Raw genomic sequence first — 20,320 nt, forward strand, 5'->3', positions numbered from 1 at the left:
CAGATTATTATCCCATAAGTTTCATTGACTTTATGCTATTCTCTGATTAAAAAGTGTTCCTTTAATTCTTTTGAGAAGTTACAGTATATATATGCCCATGGGATTCTCAAATTGTCAACAAAGAAATGGCCTGTGTTGTCCAGTCTTGCTTTACCGTGCTCTGAAACTACAAAAAAAAAAAAAAGGCTGGACAAGCAGATCGTTGGGACAGTACAGATAATATGGTCTGTCTATTTAACAGAGTAAATTGGAGATTTTATTGGTAATTTATTATTGTGTATGTTTATTTTGGGTTCTTCCAGTAAATATTCTGGGTTCTACCTAATATAGTTTTGTCATTGGCTATTTAGTTGTATGTGCAATGCTATATGATAGCTTTCTGAAATCAAAACGGAGAAAATGAGCATGACAATGGCAAAACCCAATTTACAATGTGCTGTGGTTGCTGCAGAATTCAGGAAATTTGATGGTGACATCAGAAAATCAGCTTGTGAAACCTGCTCAGAATCTTGCTGTGTATGTCCACCATCACTATGTGTCATTGTTTATAGCAAGAAAATCAATCAAATTAATGATGGTTCAGTCTCATTTGTGTTCAATGTATCTTTATATATAAAGAGGCACATTTATGTTTTATGCATTGAACCAAAAGGGACAGAGCCCTTCTGATGCTACAGCTGTTGGACCCCCCATTTGCCTTATATAAGCTGGGATTTTAAATGGCATTAATGTTGTGACATTGTCATTTTTTCTAGTGTTCTTCTGCTTCTTTCTTGGCTTTTGATCTTTGGCTCTGTATAAAGGATTAAGCTCTCTGATTTGCAGAATTGGTTTAATTTATTTGGGTTAGTCTTTTAGGCATTTCTCTTTTTTGATTTAGTTTTTGGATTTTTTGGTCTTGTTTTTGAATTTAGTTAATATGCTAATATGATTTCCCTCATCTCTTAATTTGATACATGTATTCTATTTTAATGTGGTCAAGCTGAATTTTCTTATTATTTATGGCATCTTGTTGTCTGTTTTTTAAGTAAAAACGTGGGTCAAATGGAGCCCAGCGGATCCTGCAAGTTTTCTACGAACCAAGTTCTCATATTTGTTACAGTTGTGTTAAAACCAGGGTGTTTCCCCTGGCTTCTTTTTATTTTCTGTGTTGTTGCTTTTGTTTTATTTTGTTTTGCTTGTTATCAAATCAAGAGCAAAATTTCAGTACCTGATTGTTGCAGGGGCTTATTGTGGGTATTACTTTTCTTGATACTTCTGTTTTTTTGGATTTCTTGCTTTGTTTCCTGAATTTGCCTTTGGACTGTGTATTGGGACTTGTTAACCTTTGAATTGTCTTTTAGGCAAACCATTCTTTGCTCTTTTGAACATTAATAAACAATAATAAATGAATAATAAATATTTTAATTTTTAAAGATTCTTTGTTTAGAATTATTTTCATAAGACAAAATTGCTCTCTCCCTTAGGAATCATTTCTATTCAGCTTGAAATGTTCTTTACATTTTTGAACAAATTAAGTCACTTCCCTGTTTTGGGCCACAGTCGACCAGAGCCTGACTTGGGTTAGTTTCTGCTGCGCCGGCTAGTGAAGGTCCTGACCAGCTTTGTAGAGCCTTTTGGAGGCCTCAACCCCTTTACACCATGTTTCTGACTTTGTTACATGACAGAATGAAACAAATACAAGCCAGGGAAAAACACATAGATGTAATACAGCTACGAAATACAAAATAATTAATGATTAAACAGTTTGGGGCAATTTAAACAAATTAGTACCAGGATCTTCTGCATGTCTCCCTGACCAAAATTCTTGGTCTGGCATTTTGTACTTTAATTACTGTTATTTTGGTTTTGTAATGACTGCACAAGGTGCCAGGTGCCAGGTGTTTTAAGTAGGGTGGAATCAGGAGATCGAACATAATAGTAATAACAAGCCAAAGTCAAAATGGGATATGATTCCAATGAACAATGGTCAGGATATGAGACCAAATCATATGTTGAAGGTGTAGGAAGAGAGTCAAAAACTAAAATATTTCACATAGCCTAAGACTTAACGCAAAGTCACAGAAAACAAATGAAAGCAATTCACAGAAAACAATTTGTAGCCAGACAGATGTTTAACAACAATGACACTAGAGTTTTAAGTTTTGAATTAGTCACAAAGTCAGATTTTAAAGGCGTGCATGCCACTGACCTTTACACCTGTAGTGAACCAGAAGTCCCAAAGCACATAACTGTAAGTGCCAATAAATGCCAAAACCCCTTCCCTAAAAGAGTGCACTAGGTGGGGGTATCACCATCATACTCCAGATAGTAATAATGGTAAGCACTGAATTTTTATAAAATAAAAAAGTTTGTTCTCACAAAATGCTCTTCAATAATAATGAAGCTCAGCTGAGCATAAGAAGCAATTGCCCTAAAACACTAAGGCAACCCAATGCAAGCAAACTACCAATATAGTAATCCAGAAACATACTCAAGCACAGATCAAGAAGGTCAAAGTTCCAGAATATACCAAAGCACAAGCACAGGAAAAATACAATTAACTCACAGACTCCAGAGTGAATTCACAAGGAATCACCAGGAACTGTTGTAGACAATCTGGATTTATAGGGCAGAGGGCAGTTGCAGGAAGTGATTGGCAGGAGGCCGTGTTTCTTGTTGGGACCACCCACAAAACTCATGGAGCAGCTTATATACATAGTCAAAACCAAAAATAAAGAATGATGCTCATAATCAACATAAAACAAGGAACTGAAAATAAACAAGAGATATAAAATGTGTCTTTAAACCACAACTAGGACAGGGACCCTTGTTGAGACATGACAATACCATTGCGGTAATTAAATTGTACACCTCACACTCCTGGAAGTCTTGTCTACCAACAGCCGGGCACCTCTGCATTACAAACAGCAAACAATGGTGGTGGCAATAATAAAAAAAAACAATTTGGTGCTTTAGTAAGGTATATTTTAAAATTAACATCTTCAAAAATCAAAAAACAGTCCAGGCCATTACGTTCCTTTACCACTAAAACCTCAGAACACTTCTTCTGTTATCTTCTGCAAGCATTTAGACCCAAAGCCTGATTTCCTCTTCTTCCTCCAATTAGTGCTATTCTCCTCCTAATTGGCATTCACATCTTTGCCTGCAAACAGCCTTTCTAAAATCTTAAAAACTGTCAGAGAATGGGCATCAAAGAATGATGAACTAAAGTTTAACATCTGAGATTTCTGCACAGGTCTGCAAACCCACCTTGCGAGCCTTCTTTTCACTACGGCTTTGCTTGGCTTTGTTGATGGACTCCTCTCCTGATCCTATGGAGTGCGTGAGCTGGGACTGAAAAAAAATAAGAGAAGAGAGCCATCAAGTATCATTACTCATAAACTGGAGAGGCCCAACATAGTAAGTTCTCATCCTTATGGGAATGTTCTAGAAAGTTTATCATGGGAGCATTTCATAAAAATCTAGCACATAAAATATGGATAAAAAGGGGCTTTTGTCAAGAATTTTAGGTCAAAACGATACTAGAAGGAAATCAAATCACCTAAAAGAAGAATATATAGCAGATTATAATAATCACAATAGAACAATTAGCTCATTTTACCTGAGACTGAGCCGTCCTAGTAGGCTGAATCTCTGGTTCTTCTAAGTCAGGCACAGAGTCATCGCTATCAGAATCATTACAGGATCCTGAAAAAAAGTTGTCTTAGTTATTATTAATTTTTTTTAAATATGTTTGCAGTGGAAATTCTAAAGATGACATATCATTATCATCAGGAACAGATTCCTCCATTAATCAATCAAGTTTTATAATAAATAACACCTTTCATTGTTAATTACTGTACATCAAAACCAAATGACTAGATAACAGACCGGGATTTTGTTAATTAACAATGAGTGTGAGCATTACCCATTTACAAAGCAACTTTATTGCACTGAAACCTAGGGCAGGGGTGGGGGGTGCCATGGGGGTGGCGTAGGGGATGGGGGTGGGCAGTACTACAAAGACGGTCAGACAGAGAGAGTGAAACAATTCCTCTGAGACATCATACCACCTTTATGGGCAAATTCACTCAGTTGGTCAAATCCCCGATGGACAGATGAAACAACCAAGGACAGTGTCCTGTATGACCCAATATTGTTGTCCACCCACACCCATATAGTATTTTTCTCTCTCTGCCTACAAGAACACTCTTGAAAATTGGGCTTCAAAGAAATGAACTAGAACTAAATTCATTGCAGTGAGACAGACTAAAAAAGGGAGAGGGTAAAGCAAAGGAGTGAAAGACTTATCAGCAAGTTAAAGCCCACAAACTGAAGCCAGCCAAACCAAGCGAGCACATGCCAAATGCCAGCAAGATGCCAGCCTACAAAAGCAGCATGTACTGCATCAAACCATGTTCCCATAAAATATATGCCTTGAGATCTGCAAAATCATACTTTATCTAGATATTGTTCACATTACCAATGAACATATATCACCACTAAATTGAATTGTTTTGTATATTTATGCCAATTTAATTAGCCAGATTTTCTCCTTGGTTTTCTGCTGATGTGTTATTGATTATAAACTCTGTTCAGAGAGTCAGAAGGTAGAAGGTCAGATGTCTTTTGATGCTTATTGTTCTACTAATCTGGACACTTTCTGTAGAATTTGACTTATTTACCAGCTAGACAGGATGCTTTTCTGAAAAGAGATGGATTGAAGGACCCAAATGGAATTACTACAGATCATCCGAACAGTCTGACTTGGGTTGAGGTTTTCAGAGGAGTTTGGGTGAAAAAAAAATCATGAAACTACTCATATCAGGCCAACTTAAAGTCACCGGTTAACCTGTTGAATGCAGGAATTACACCCTGGGGTATGTGAGAGGAAACCATTGTTTGTTTGGAGAAAATGCACAGTGATAAGGAAGAACATGTAGCCTCAATGTGGAAAGTTGCCAGACACACAAAAGAACCCTGGTCTATTGTGCTATGAGGCAGCAGTACTAATCACTCTGACGCTCTTTTTAATAATGCTGAGCATCAATTGATTATCAAAAAAATGAAGTGGGTTCACTGTATATTTTTCAATGTATATTAAATTGAAAATTCTATAATTTATTTAACACACTCCATAAGCTGTAGACATGCAAATAACAATTCTAGCAAAACACACACTCACTCAACAACAACAATGCAAAAAATATTTTTCTGATTCTGTGTGGAATGAGTGAAGTGTGATAAAGTACTGGAAGAAGACTGCATTGAGCCTGAAGTTGCTTGGTCTCCACCTAGATGATCATCAGCAGTAATGCAAATCAGAAAAAGGAATAATTAAGCTGATGAGCTAAAGGAACATTTCTCTAGCCTTATAAGGGCAGGGCAGAGTAGTTAAAACAGGCCTAGATGATTGAGCAAGTTCTTTCTGGGACTTAATGCAATGCTCTACCCAAAATGATCCATCCCTCCATCTTCCAAACGTGCGTATCCTGAGCAGAGTTGTGGGGTAGCTAGAGTCTATTATATTTTTTAATGTTATTTACCCCAAGTGATTTGCAGTGATGGCTAAGAACAAAAAAACATATCTCTGGTTTTAACAAACTTTCTGGTAGAATGGGCTTCTATTGAGACCAGAATTTAACCAGAGCAAACAATAGCAAAAGGTCCAGAAAAAATTTACTGTATGTTCCTCATGTCATTTAATCTACATATCAAGTCATTCAGTCGTATGTTCACAAAAGGCAAAATGCTAAGTTTTGAATAAACTAGAAAAATCAAAGCAGTACATGCAGAGGAAACACGTTCACACTGGAACGAGAACTGTTGAACAATGAATGAGGATGAGAGGTGGGACTTCAACTCAAAAGCTTAATTTCAAGTAAACATGCTCCCTTTGCATGCACTGCTCTGATTTTCCAGAAATATTTAACAATATTTTGGCAAAAAATGTTGCCATTTTGCCCACTGTCAACACATGATTCAATGACTTGACATGTAGATTATGTAACATGACTAACTGAGGTCTACCATATTCGTCTCCAACTCTGGCTTCACAATTTTCATATTGTGGTGCAACATTAGCTCTGTATGGCCTTATGAAGATGGAGCACAAAACATCAGTGAAAGTTCCTAGTGGAATCCAACCAGTAATCCAAAATGATACATGATAAAAATGAGCAAAAATCTCTGCTTGGCATAGGGTGGGCTTTTACAATCTTTACTCACACATTTGGATACTTTCATGAGGATAGTATAATAATAATATGATACAAATATGACAAAAATAATAATTTAGAACATACTATGAGTTAAAATTAGTAATGATAAAATCTTGGAAACTGATTGATCAGCTAGCCTGGGGGAATACAGATGGGCTGAGATGAAAGGTTAATAACAGGCTAGTATAGTCTGAAATGGAAGTACATTTATGATATCCCTTCCCCTTCCAGGAGGAAGACCTAAAGTAGAATTGGGGCTGTGATTGGAGGACTGAGCTGTATTTCAGCAGGATTGGTATGAAGTAGGGAGTGTGTTGATCCAATTGGTCCAGGATGTACATCAAGGAAGCTACACTAACACAATAAGAGGAGTCTTGCAAAGGCCTTCTCTCTCTCTCTCTCCCTCTATGTTTCTCTACCTGCCATTTTTCCATGAAGGAGAAGACCACCTCTCTTGGTGGCCATATTTAAAGGCCATGCTAGATTAATGGCCATGCTGGACCAGGCTGAACTAGAAACTAATATAAGACAGAGCCATTTGGTAGCCTACTAATCATGTTGGATTATTTTGCCAGCACTCACCTTTGTATTCTGCTTATCATTTGGGCATATTATTGATAAGACATCATGAATACTGTAAATGTGTAACTTTTTCTCTCCTGCCTGTCCTTGTATATCTAATTGCCTGGGGTTATAGATGTTAAAGAAAAAGGAAAGTACTGAACTACAGTACCTGCCAGTGTGGTGAGAGTATGGGACTTCAGACATTCTTTTAAGATCTACATATTAAAGACTATAAAGGGTAATAGGGTCACTCTAGGACCATACCACAACAGAGCAGATACAAAATACTTTTATATAATTGTCTAAAGCAAATTTTCATCAATACATGTTCTAACGTGTTTATCCACTTCAGGGTTGTGAAATCTTTGCTAAACTAAAAGAAAACAGAATAACTCTGTTTTCTCACTTGATGGTCACTGTAATGTTAAATTATCTCTACTGTGTAGCATTTGGTAATTTTTGATGATCTGGCGGTAATGGCAGCATCCAGTTATAAAAGATGTCTTCAAAACTGAAGGTGCCAAATTGTTGCCTCATTATTCTGTGGAGCAAAATGCAGCAATTTCGTAATGACGGTAACAGTCTATGAAGCATTAAAATATTTGTGAGAATTTCTATTAAATTATAGATTTGTTTTTGTTGGGGGGATTAAAGAATTGCATCAACTTGAGAAAATTTGACACTACACTGAAGAGACATATGATCTGCCTAACAGCTACTGTACAGATTTATTTGTCAGGGAGCATCACACACCTGGCAGAACAAGTGTCTCTGCTAACCATGGTCTCAAACTCAGGGCATTTGGAAGTCCGAGGCTCAAGTTTGAAACTGGCTAGTGAGGATGAGAAGTAGGTGGTTCTGCCTTGAATGAATTCCTCATCAGAGACAAATAGTGTTGTGACTAAGAATTGTGGTGAGTGTAAGGAGTTGTGTTGGGGGTAATGTATTAAAAGTAATGTGTGCTATGTAGTCAGATAACAAGTAACAAGTAACCTAACTCAGTACTAATTTTAACTTAGAAATAAAAACAGATATGCATTAATGTGTTACTGTGGAAGTGTATTTCAGACACTGCAAAAAGAAATCACAGTAATATTGTGTTTTTTCACAAAGACTTTGACTTCTACATCACTGTGCATGTGCATACTTTGGCTGTCCGATAATAGCTAGTGAAGAAAACTGTAGCCTGCAATCAAGTGAAAAAACTGAACCAAAGTAAATATTTAATTTTGCATGTGCTGAGGACTACATTTGATCAGCCAAGTTTAGGATCACAGGGAGCTAGTGATTACATCAGCAGCACTGAGTGCAAGATAAGAAGGATAGTAGACAGTACACTTGCCCTTTAAAGGTCTCAGTTGCACAGCCAAAAAGAAAAGAGTGAGCTTCATGCAATTCAGTAACATAAACCTATAAATACTGCAAAGTGTCAGATTAGTTTTAATCTATACATTTACTATGGATGTTTTGAAACAGTGTGATCTGGTGGCACAGCAACCAGCGTATATACTGTAAATCTTCAGGGCTTGGAAAAAGAGGAAGGATGTTATTTACTTCACAGTAACTTCACAGCATTTATCTATAAAAAACAAGAAAATGATTACATTTCTCCCTGTTTCTGGTCATTTTCATGAATGCTCCTATGTGGTCATAGGATTTAATAGCAAATGATGGCCAGTGAAATATGCAGGTTTTAAAACAAAAGAAGGAAAACTAATGTAAAAATAATGCACATTACATTTTATTATAAATAACTATAGAACATATTTTGTTATTTTTTTTAAGTAATGAGCAATGTAACTAAGTTACCTTTTAAAGTAATGCTCCCCAACACTGGTAGTGAGAGATATGAACGTAGCAAGGCTGAAAGAGAAAAAGCTTGCTGCTGCCTAAGAGACATCCTTACATTTAGAAGCCTGAATAACAACTAGAACTGATGGAGTTCTTCTTTCAATCCAATGGATCAAAGGGACAGTATCTAGTCCACAGACACAGAGTATGAGGCCCACTGCTGTCAGAGCTGAAGAGTAGCAGAAAGGGCGGTATTGCCTTGAGTAAATTCCTCAGCAGAGACGAGTGGAAGATTGCATAATCTAGCTATTGATGAATTGGAGGGCCATTGCTCTTCTGTTTCCTCTGTTTTCTTACCTGTAGACCATACATAAGGTCTGAATCTCCATCCTTTCTTTGAGTTCTAAGCGATTGTGTATTTTTCTAAGCCTATCAGTGGCCCTGCCTAAAAAGGCTAACCAATGTCTATAAAGTGTTTCAGACACCGTGCCTGTGAAAATGTTAAAATATAGAAAATTGGGAGAAGAAAAAAAAGCTTGTGTGTAAGTACCTTATTTCCTAAATTTGAATCAGATTCCTGAAGTTATAAAGAAAAATTAAATAAGGGACAATCATTTGCTCAGAACTGCAGAATATGAATTAAATTATGTTAATCTACCTGAAGATCTGATTGCATTGTAGGATCAATAGTGAAGCTCTGGGGTTGGGTCCAGCCAGTAATAGGCCAATAAGTTACAGAAGATGCACATGCATTGCACTTCATTTATACTGTAATGTTTTAATAATGTTTAATATGCACCAGCATCTTATATGAAATATTTGTTGGAGAGCATATTTCAAGGACAGCACATCAGCATAAAGCGCACTACAGCATAAAGCAGAAGACAAGTCTGTGAGGGTGTAGCAGTAGCCTTGGGGAGCTAAATACATGCAGAAACAATTCCAGTTTTGGTTACCTCTCTGACTGAAGGCGACCTCACAGCTGGCCTTCAGGGCTAAGCTTCTGTCCACCTCACCCTGCTTCTGACTGCCAGGTGGCATTTTCATGAGATTATGGGAGATACATGCTGAAGGCAATAGGATATCTGTTTCACTGGAGGAGCCTGACTCAGCTGATATGGAGCCCTGATTTTTTTCATGGCCACCTTTGGTGGGAATTTCAAGTAGGGACTCTGATTTAAGGAGATTTTCAGACTTGCACACACCAGTTATATTTGTTGGGTAGAAATTAGAATGGTGTAGAGTTTCTTGTTCAGATTTATCAAAAGATTTCCCTGTGCCATAATCTAATTGTTGAACATGTCCTACTTGCAGAATTTTGCTGGACTCTGATTTGTGTAGATCTTTAGCTTGACAGATGTCCCCAGCTCCATATTTCTCATTGTAGTGATAGGAATTGCTTGGACCTATACCCTGCAAGATATCATTAGATTTATCTGCACCACTGTCTGACAAATGCTGACTTTTTTCATGAATTATGTTATTTAGTTCTGGTGTATTGTCATCTAACAACATCATATCTTCTGCGTGGCACAGACCAATGTGCTGTTCAGTGTAGTAACTGGGCTGGAGTACAGCTTCGCCTTGAGAGATGCAGCCATTGCCTTCATTATAATGATGTGCTTGGTTTAGGGCTTCTCTCTGAGAGATGTCAGCAGATTTATTTTTGACATCTGATTGGTACAGAATGTCTGCTTGAATGACATTGCAGAGTTCTTTTGGCTCATCATCTGACTGGAGCAAATTCTCTCTATGGGTGAGGACACCAGGTTCTTCTCTACAGTCAACTGATTGCTGTAGATCTTCTGCTTGTGGGGTATGTCCAGGCTTATCCTTACCATTGTCTGAAAACTGTTGGCCTTCTTCTTGGGTTATCTTGCTGAGTTTGTATGTACCATTACCAAGAATAAGCTCCTTTTCAGCTTGGTGTAGGCCACCTTGTTCTTCTGAAGAGCAATGAGATTGGCAGAGAGCATCAGCCTGAGAGATGTCACAAGATTCTTTATTGTTTTGATGATATGAATTCCCTAAATCTTTTGTCTGTGATGTATCAGCTGGTTTGTCTTTGTCACCAGGGTGCATACCTTCTGACTCCGTGATGGTGTACCATTCTTTTGGTCTGTCAGCTGAGTTAAGTACATCTTCAGTTAGACCAGTACAATAAGCTGAATTGAGTAGACTTTCTGCCTGCAGGGTATCCCCAAGATTAACTTTAACTTTACCTGAAAAATGTAAGCCTTCTACTTTGGTCATGTTGTTGATATCTTCTTTTGCCTCTTCTGATGGGGTGTGTTTTTCAGTTTGGTATAGCCCAATATACTTTTCATAGTTGATATATGTCTGATGTGGAACTTCTACTTGAGAGACATCAACACATTTTTCATCATGATGAAATGATTGGCTTATATCTTCTGGCTGAGAGATATCATTATGTTTTTCTGTGCCATCTCTTGATTGGAGAATGCCTGCTCCCTGACTAGATTTTGGGATTTCCTCTGTGTTTTTATCAGATTGGTATTCATGATCTGTCTGGAGTTGGTCACTAGGTTCTTTCGTGCAGTCTCCTTCTGTCTGTGGTATATCTCCAAATTTGTTTATAATATCTGTTGAGTGCAGAATGTCTACATTGATGGTGCTGCTGAGTTCGTCTAGGCCATCATCTGAGTGGAGCACATTTTCTGTCTCTGAAGGGTCAGCATGTTCTTTGTTGAAGTAATGTGAAGGGTGCAGACTTTCATCTTGACAGACTTCACTGGATTCTTCAATGTAGTGAGACAACTGGCTTTGATATTGAACCTGCGAAATTTCAGTAAGTTCCTCAGTGCCTTCATTTGATTGAATTACACCTGCTCCCTGACTGAACCTGTGGATTTCTTCTGTGTCATCATCTAAGTGGAACACATTTTTGGTTTGCGACAAATCATTACTTTCTCCACTGTGGAAATTTGTTGAATCCACACCTTCCAAATGAGTGATTCTACTAAATTCCTCATTATAACAGTATGAAAAGCTCATATTTCCATCCTGTGAGATATCATCAGGTACGTATCTACCATCATGTGATTGGCTCAGACTATCTTTTGGTGTTGTGCCACTACAGTCTTCATTATAGTGGCATGCCAGGCTCATATTTGCACTACTGCATGATTGGTTCAGAGTTTCTTCCTGAGTGCTTAGGTGGAGTTCCTCTCTGGCATCATCTAATTGGGGCCCATGCTCTTCCTGAAACTTGTCAACAATTTCTCTGTTGTAGCAATGGGATGAAGGAAGTCCTTCTGACTCAAATACATCTCCAGGTGTATCACACTCTGATAGGTGCTGAAATTCTTCTTGGGTGATGTTGCTAAGCTCTTCTAAGCCATCATCTGAGTGTTGCACATTTTCTGCCTGTGATAAATCACCAGGTTCTTTAGTGCAGAAATGTGAGTAGAGCAGACCTTCTACTTTACAGACATCACCAGATTCTTCATTGTTGCAAGACATGTGGCTTTGACAATCATGCTTTGAAATATCACTAGATTTATTAGTGTCATTTGATTGCATCACATCTGCTTCTTGACTGAAAGTGTGGATTTTGTCTGTGCTGTCATCTAAGTATAACGCATTTTTGGCCTCTACAAAATCATTAGATTGTTCACTGCAGAAATATGGTGTGTTGTCACCGTCTACTTGAGTTATGTCTCTCAATTCTTCATTATGACAGCATGGAAGACTCATTTTTTCAGCCTGTGCAATATCACCTGGAATATTTGTACCATTGGATGATTGGTTCAGTCCTCCGGACTGAATGTTGCTGATAGAATCTTTATTGCAACAATATGACAGACTCATATTTTCTGCATGTGAGATGGTTGTACCATCATACAATTGGTTCATACCTTCTTCCTGATTGGTGCCACTAGATTCATCATTATCATTATTATGATATAAAAGGCTCATATTTTCTTCCTGTGAGATCTTTGCACCATCATATGATTGGTTCAGACCTTCTTCCTGGATGGTGCCATAAGATTCATCATTACAATTATATGGCAAATTTATATTTTCTTCCTGTGAAATATTTGCATCACCATATGACTGCTTCAGACTTGCTTCCTGAGAGCTTCTATTACATTCTTCATTGTAGCAATATGACAGACTCATTATTTCTGTTTGTGAGATGTTTGTACTATCATGTGAAAGATTTGCACCTTCTTGAATAGTGCTACTAGAATCATCTTCATTATTATGACAGACTACCAAGCTAATATTTTCTGCCTGTGAGATATCTAAAGCAGCATATGATGGATTTAGATCTTCTTCTTGAAAGCTGATATCAGATTCTTCAGTGTAACAATATGGAAGAATTATATTTTCTACCTGTGAGATGGCTATACTCTCAGATGATTGGTTCAGACCTTCTTCCTGAGGGGTGCCACTATATTCATCATTATAATTATATGACAGACTTATATTTTCTACCTGTGAGATGTTTGTACCATCATGTGATTTATTCAGACCTTCCTCCTGAGTGTCTTTGTAGAGTTCTTCTTTGCCACCATCTGCTTGGATCCCATGTTCTGCCTGGAACTGCTCCTCAGGTTGTCTGCTGTGGCAGTGGGATGGATGTGGACCTTCTTCCCCGAACATATCCCCAGGTTTTTCATAATCTAATAAATGCTGACCATCTGCTTGGGTAATTTTGTTGAGTTCTTCTAGGCTATAATTAGAGTGAACTGCTTCCTGAAATTGGACACCGTGTTCTCCAGTACAAACATTTGATTGCTGTAGACCTTCTGTTAAAATGACGTTGCTGTGTTCTTTGGTGCCATCAGTTGCAGGGCACACATTTTCTGCTTGTGACAAGTCATCAAGATCTTGAGTGAAATAATATGACTGGTGTAGTCTTGATGCTTGAGAGATGTCACAAGCTTCGTCGGCTTCTTTATAGTGATGTGATTGGCCTAGAACTTGTGACTGTGAGATTAAATCAATAGATTTGTCTTTATCATCCCCTGATTGAAGCTGACCTTCTGCTTGGCTGAAGTTATGGACCTCTTGTGTGTCATTATCTATCTGGGAGGAGTCACTAGGTTCTTCAGTACAGTCATGTGACTCATATAAGAGGTATGCCTGAGTGACGTAGCTGAGTTCTTTTCTATCATAATCACAGCTGTGCAGATCTTCTGCTTGCAAGACATCACCAGGTTGGTCTGTGCCAACATCTGCTGGGTGGATTTCTTCAGCTTCTTTGAAGATAATGGGTTTTTCTGGGCTATCACTTGATTGCGGTGCATTTTCTGTCTGCTGTATACTACAAACCTTTTCCATGTAGCAATCTGATGGGTAAAAACCTTGCTCCTGAGAGATGCTGTTAGCACCTGACTGGAAAGCATTTTCTGCTTGGCATAGGGGATCATCTTTGTCAGGATGGAATAATGGTTGTAGGATGTTAGCCATTTTCACTGCAAAATCATGTAATTTGTGTAAATCTTCCATTTGTGAGCTGTCACTAGAGTCATCCATACTGTCATCTGATTGGTAAACATTTTCTGTCTGACACTTTTTGCTAGGTTCTTCTCTATAGTTATCTGGTTTAAATCTATGACAGATATCTATAGTTTCCTCTGAAATATCATCTAAAGCTTGTAGATTTTCTGCCTGAGGAATATTATCAGGGTCGTCACTGCTGTAATGTAAGTGATACAGATCTTTGCCCTGTGATATGTCCTCGGTTTCTTCAGTACCACCATCTGACTGACAAAAATTCTGTTTCTGCGAGATCATACTCTGATCTTCTTTGCCATTAACTGATTGTAGTTTGACATTTGCCTGCATTAAATCATTAGTTTCCTCACTGCAGTCATTTGATTGTTGTACACCTTCTGCTAGCAAGACATCTCCAAGTGTGCCTGCACCATCTGATGGGGGCACACATTTTACCTGAGGCATGCTGCTGAGTTCTGTTGTGTCCTGATCATACTGGGTCACATTTTTTGCCTGGACAAAGCTGTTCAATGTTTCTGCTCTGGACACATTGCTGGATCTTCCTGTGCTGCAATCTGATTGGTTTGGACCTTCTGTCTGTGTGATGATGGATACTTCACTACTGTAACTTGACTGATGCCCACCCCCATGCTGGGAGAGTTCATCTGACTGGAGCAAACTTTCTACCTGAGTGATATTGTCTAGTTCCTCTGAGTGGTCATTAACTTGGACGTTTTCAATTAGAAATATGCCAATGGAGGTCTGCATGCAGCACTGAAGACTTCTTGCCTGGGAAATATCAGTAGGCTCTTCTGTGGCATTATCATATTGGCACAACTTCTTTGCACAGGCAATACTGTTGGGTTCTGCCATGCAGTAATCTGATTGTTGAATACCTTCTGCTTGGGGGATGCCTCGGGGCTCTTCAGAAGAATGCATTAATTGATTAAACTCTTTATAGGATGACAAAAATCAAAATCATGACAAATCACACATACAAGGGTCCACTTTTTATGTATCTTAATTTGCAGACACAAACCAGAAGGGCATTCAGAAGTAGAAAATAAACTTTGATTATTCAGCTTCAATAAACATGGTATGAATTCAACAAGTCACAGAAGGAAAAAATGGATGAAATATTCTTACCGAATAGCATATGGAGAGAAAAACCTGTGAAATGAAACCTCAAACAAATCTGAATTAGAATCTCCTAATAAAGTGTGCTAGAGAAAAGTCAAACAGTAATTAAGACAATTCTAGCAAATTATGCATTCATTCATCCTTAGAGTTAGAGTGCTAGTCATGTACTTAGACTCACAGAGACAGATGCATGTTTGTCTCTTTTGCTCACATGCTTTAACAGAAGTTAGAAAAAGTAAAAAAATATGTATCCTTAAATTTTCAGAATTCTGGAAACTATCCTATAGGGTCAACCATGGTATTAGTGACTCACTCTGCACAACATGGCTAACCAGCTTGACAACATGGAGGCCAGAGGAGAATTTAGAGAGAATGTGTAGAAACTTGAGGAAAGATTTCCCCCTTGCCCTTGTTTTAACCAATATATGTTACTTCATACAGTGGCAAGAAAAAGTATATGAATCCTTTGGAATGACCTGTTTTTCATAAAATGTGATCTGATCTTCTAAGTCACAAGCATGGACAAACACAATATGCTTATGCTAATAACACACAATTATAATCTTTCATGTCTTTATTGAACACATCCATTCAACATCCATTCAGTGTGTTCTGCAAAAAGTAATTATTCGCTTGGATTTAATTACTTTGGTAGCAATAATCTCAAACAAATCCTTCAGATAGCTGTAGATCACACTTGCACAATGTTCTGAAAGAATTTTGTGTCATTCTTCTTCACAGAACTGCTTCAGCTCAGCCATATTTTTACGATGACTGGTGTGACCAGCTCTCTTGAGGTCATTCTATCGCATCTCTATTAGGCTAAGGTCTGGGCTCTGACTGGGCCACTGCAAAGGGGATATTTTTCTTTTTTTGAAGCCATTCTGTAACAGATTTACTTTGATATTTAGAATTATTATCCTGCTGCATCACCTAACATCTACTGAGCATCAGATGACAGACTGCCACCCTGCCATTATCATGTCGGATACCTTGATAAACTTGGGAATTCATTATCCTGCTGGTGATGATAATTTGTCCAGGCTGCAGGGCAGCAACAAAGCCTTAAATCATGAAGCTCCATCTGCCACCGCCCCACATGACCCTCTTCCTTTGAGCCAACATGGCTTTCTACCACCAACCCTGCATGACACTCTGCCTCAGAGCATTAATGACCCTCTACCTTCATCCTACATGTCGCTCTTGTTTCTGTCCCTCTTGTATGTGACCCTCTGCTACTAGGGTGCTTACTTCAGGCATGCAGCGATGTTAGTTTTTTTGAGGGAAGCAGCATCCTCCTTGGTGCCCTGTATTAGACTCCATGTCTGTTCAATGTTTTGTGGAGAGTAGCCATAGTACTAAATCATCTTCGTTAGTGTATAATTAATCTAACTGTGCACTGATGAATATCTAATCTATTTTTATAATTATTTTGTAATACTTCCCAGCTTTATCCAAATCAATATTGGAATAACCTTGGAGATCAATCATCACCCCAAATGTGAATAGTAGACGTCACGTAGTATATGTGTACCAAATTTCAGGTCAATAGTTCAAACAGTTTGCGAGCTACAGGTGATTTAAAATCCTGGACAGACAAACGGACAGCCACAGTAGCGTATTATATAAGAAGATGACTTGCCAGTTGAGGTAAGGATGCCACAAATATGGAAATGGTCCCAAAGGATTCTTCACTTATAGGTTGCAGCGCATAGTCCCGAATGAGAAATGAAGACACCATGTTATCTCTTTAAATGAGAAAACAGAGGGGTTGTACTGCAGACCAAAACTTACTCTCCAGGGGCCTCATTTTTAAAATGATTATCATTTTGAGGGTGAAAATACTCGTTAGCTAAAAATAAGGAAAATGTGTATGCCAAAATGAAATCATATTTATAAAACCTTGTGTATGCACATTTCTGTGCAATTTACCCTTTATAAATCACAATCATCTTGTAAATCTGTGTTTGTGAACACGACTCAGACCTCACCCGGTTATATCCTGAAACAACCATATACAAATCCTGCTAATCAATCTCATACATTAGCAATCACAATGCTACAGGCCTTTATTGGCTGGTACAGCAATCTGCAATCTCCTACATGATGCATTCAGTAATGCAAGATAGAAGTTCTCGTCTCTAAATTTGAGGCATGCAAAGAACCTTTCTTTGATAGCGTAAGTGCGGGTCAACAACAAGTGCAAATATGTTGAATGACAACAAGTTACTGCTGCTGTTAATGTTGTAAGATCCATCTGCATCATGACTGAAATAAAAGAAAAAAAAAGGAAAAGGCCTGATGTCTGGCGACAGTGGCAGATAGCTGGTCACTGGTAAAATGTGCATGTAATGGTGGGAGGAAAAAGCATATTATAGCTCGTCTGTAAATGGAGATGCCTTTTTATGTGGCATTATGCCAGAGCAGTTGTGACGATAGGCAGTCTCATCTTGGAATCACAAATGACTTCTGTATTAATAGAATGTCACTGCTTACAGTTAACACAAGGAGCTTCATTTTCCCTAGGTGTCCTTATTGCACTATGAATGCATTAAAGTTCTCAGATTATGTTGGTAGCAACATGTTATGTTATGTTAGATACACATGTTCCAACATCAAGTTTCCTTTTAATAAATTCCAATGTTTGCATAGGAAGATGCACATTTCAAACCTCTTTATGTGCATACACAAGCTTTATAAACGAGGCTCCAGGCCATTTCTATGAGCCCAGACCTCAGCACTGGGCATTTAGCCTAAAGACCCTGAGATCAATGAGTTTAAAGTCACCTCAGACTAGGGTTTAAAGAAAAAAATGTACAGGAGGTTCAATGTTAATGGTCAGCTGGAGAAATGGAAATGGCCAATTCTTAGAGAAGAAAAGGATCAGGAGATGAAGCATAATCAATAAATGGACAAGATCCATAACCAGAAATTTCAAATTATCAAAGTGTCAGAGTCAGATCAAATCCTTAATTTATACTGAAGTAGATTCAGAATAACAGTCTAAAGTCAGTAAGTCAAACAACAAAGAAAGCTTAGGAAAATCTTTATGGAAATCCAAAATCTTGGACAACAAAGAAGTGCACAAAGCTGATCTATATACCTTTGACCCGGTGGTATCATGTGTCACACACTTCCAGGTGACCTTAACTAGAAACAGCATAGAAACAAACAGTGACCACAAAAGAGCAGCATCTTAAAAAAATACAGTTGCTATAAAATGTGAATTAAATTCTGTTGGATCATTATAACATTACAAAGATTTAGACGAGAACAGGACATTCAGTCCAACAAACTTTGTTAGTTCTATCCACTTAATTCCTCCAAAATAACATCAAGTGTAGTCCCGGGCGTCCTGCTGTCTACCACACTACTTGGTAGCTTATTCCAAGTGTCTGTAGTTCTTTTGTGTAAAGAAAAACAACCTAATGTCTGTGTGAAATTTACCCTTAATAAGTTCCAAATGTGCCCCGTGTTTTTGTTGAACTCAATAACAGTCTCGATCCACTGTAATAATTCCTTTCAATTTTCAAACACTTCAATTCCTCCTCAAAACTCATCACCTGCAGCCCTGGAATCAGCCTAGCTGTTCTTCTCTAGACTTTTCCTAGTGCTTCTATGTCTTTTTTGAAACCAGGAAACCAAAGCTATTCACAATATTGCAGATGAGGTCTCACCAATGAGTTATAAAGCTTGAGCATAACCACCTTTGGATTTGTATTCTACACATCATGCTATATAACCTAACATTTTGTTAGCCTTCTTAATGACTTCTGAACACTGTCTGCCAGTTGACAGTGTTCAGTCCATTATGACTCCTGAATCCTTCTTTTTAGGTGTACTTTCATTTTGTTCAGACCTTTCACTGTTTATTCAAACCTAACATTTTTAATTCCTACATGTAATACTTTACATTTACTTACATTAAATTTCATCTGCCACAAATCTGCCCATGCCTGTGTGTGTCCAAATCCCCCTGTATTGAGTCAACTGATTCAAGATTATCTTATTACTTCAAAATGAAATGGAGACCAAAAAATAATAGTTCTACACTTTAGAAACGTCCATACTGGAGAAGAAAAACTTTTGTTTCATTAACAGGAATCATGGAAAAAATGCAAAAAATTACCCATCGTAAAGGCCACTGGAAAAAAAAGAGACAGAGATCTACAGAGGAACAGCGAGATAGGAGGAATGGATGAGAAAGCAGTGTGGTGCTTATTATCAGCCAACCTTGACTGCAGAGAACTGTAACTTGGCAGGTCTCCCTTTTGCACTTTACGGTAATTTAGTTGTCATGCTACTTTATGCAAAGTATGACGGTAGTTGAACCTGCGCATGTGTCCTTTTTACTGTGAGAAGTTTCTGTAAACAGAGAGCAACTAGGCAGACTTTAGCAGAGAGGGAAGACAGAAATATTGGTGTTTACATTAAATAATGTGGAGTAATAAACTGAGAAAAAGAAATCAGAGAAGTCGTCCAATGAAATTTGATGAAAGATATGAAAAGCTACTTTAATGTAAGACCTTTTAACGTTATCACATAATTAAACTGATATTGTTTGTCTGAATTTGGATGATGAATTAGCTTGTAGGCGGCACGTCACATATGCATTTAGAAAAAGAAGAGATAAAGAAGAATTTGAAATTGCTGCTTAGCAAACAGTAGGCTTGTTAGCTTAAGAGACTAATTTGTCAATTTTACTTGTAAACTTGTTAAACATGTTAGACTTTTCATCATGATTAATGTATTTTCCTCTTTTTTCTGCCTTTTACAGAGTGTCTTTTTTGACTTTTATGCATCTAAAGTAAGGTTTTTGACCTCAAGGAATTCAATTTTGACTCTCATTTCTTGCTGTATTGTTTACTGAACAAACTTGTAATTTCTTACTGTCCTCCCAAGATGCCATTTTGGATTCTTGAGGGTGCTGCAATTTTTCAGATTCTTGTTGGCCATTACATTGGGGATTTCCCTGGATTCCCTGGGATTGTGCAACATGTGACATCACTAGCACGTCCACTTTAAAGGTAACTACTAGTATTTCTTTCGTATCTGAGTTTGCATTGAATTAATATTTGGTGTGCAGTTTTCTACATTTTACCCTTAACCGTTTGTTAAATGTTCCTGGTTTGTTTAAAATAGATTTTCTTTCTCTG

The 20,320-nt window shown here is 37.9% G+C and overlaps 1 protein-coding gene across 1 annotated transcript in view; it reads right to left on the bottom strand.

Annotated features, from left to right (window-relative positions):
• Positions 1–20,320, bottom strand: part of nacad (NAC alpha domain containing) — a 47,836-nt gene that overhangs the window by 5,729 nt on the left and 21,787 nt on the right. The window contains exons 4-6 of the mRNA XM_039737654.1: positions 9,515–14,977; positions 3,605–3,690; positions 3,253–3,336 (exon numbers count right to left, since the gene is read on the bottom strand). Of these exons, the coding sequence (XP_039593588.1) occupies positions 3,253–3,336; positions 3,605–3,690; positions 9,515–14,977 (5,633 nt within the window). The remainder of the gene's footprint in view (positions 1–3,252; positions 3,337–3,604; positions 3,691–9,514; positions 14,978–20,320) is intronic.

The sequence above is a fragment of the Polypterus senegalus genome, chromosome 15, assembly GCF_016835505.1.
Source record: "Polypterus senegalus isolate Bchr_013 chromosome 15, ASM1683550v1, whole genome shotgun sequence".
NCBI classification, from domain to species: domain Eukaryota; kingdom Metazoa; phylum Chordata; class Cladistia; order Polypteriformes; family Polypteridae; genus Polypterus; species Polypterus senegalus.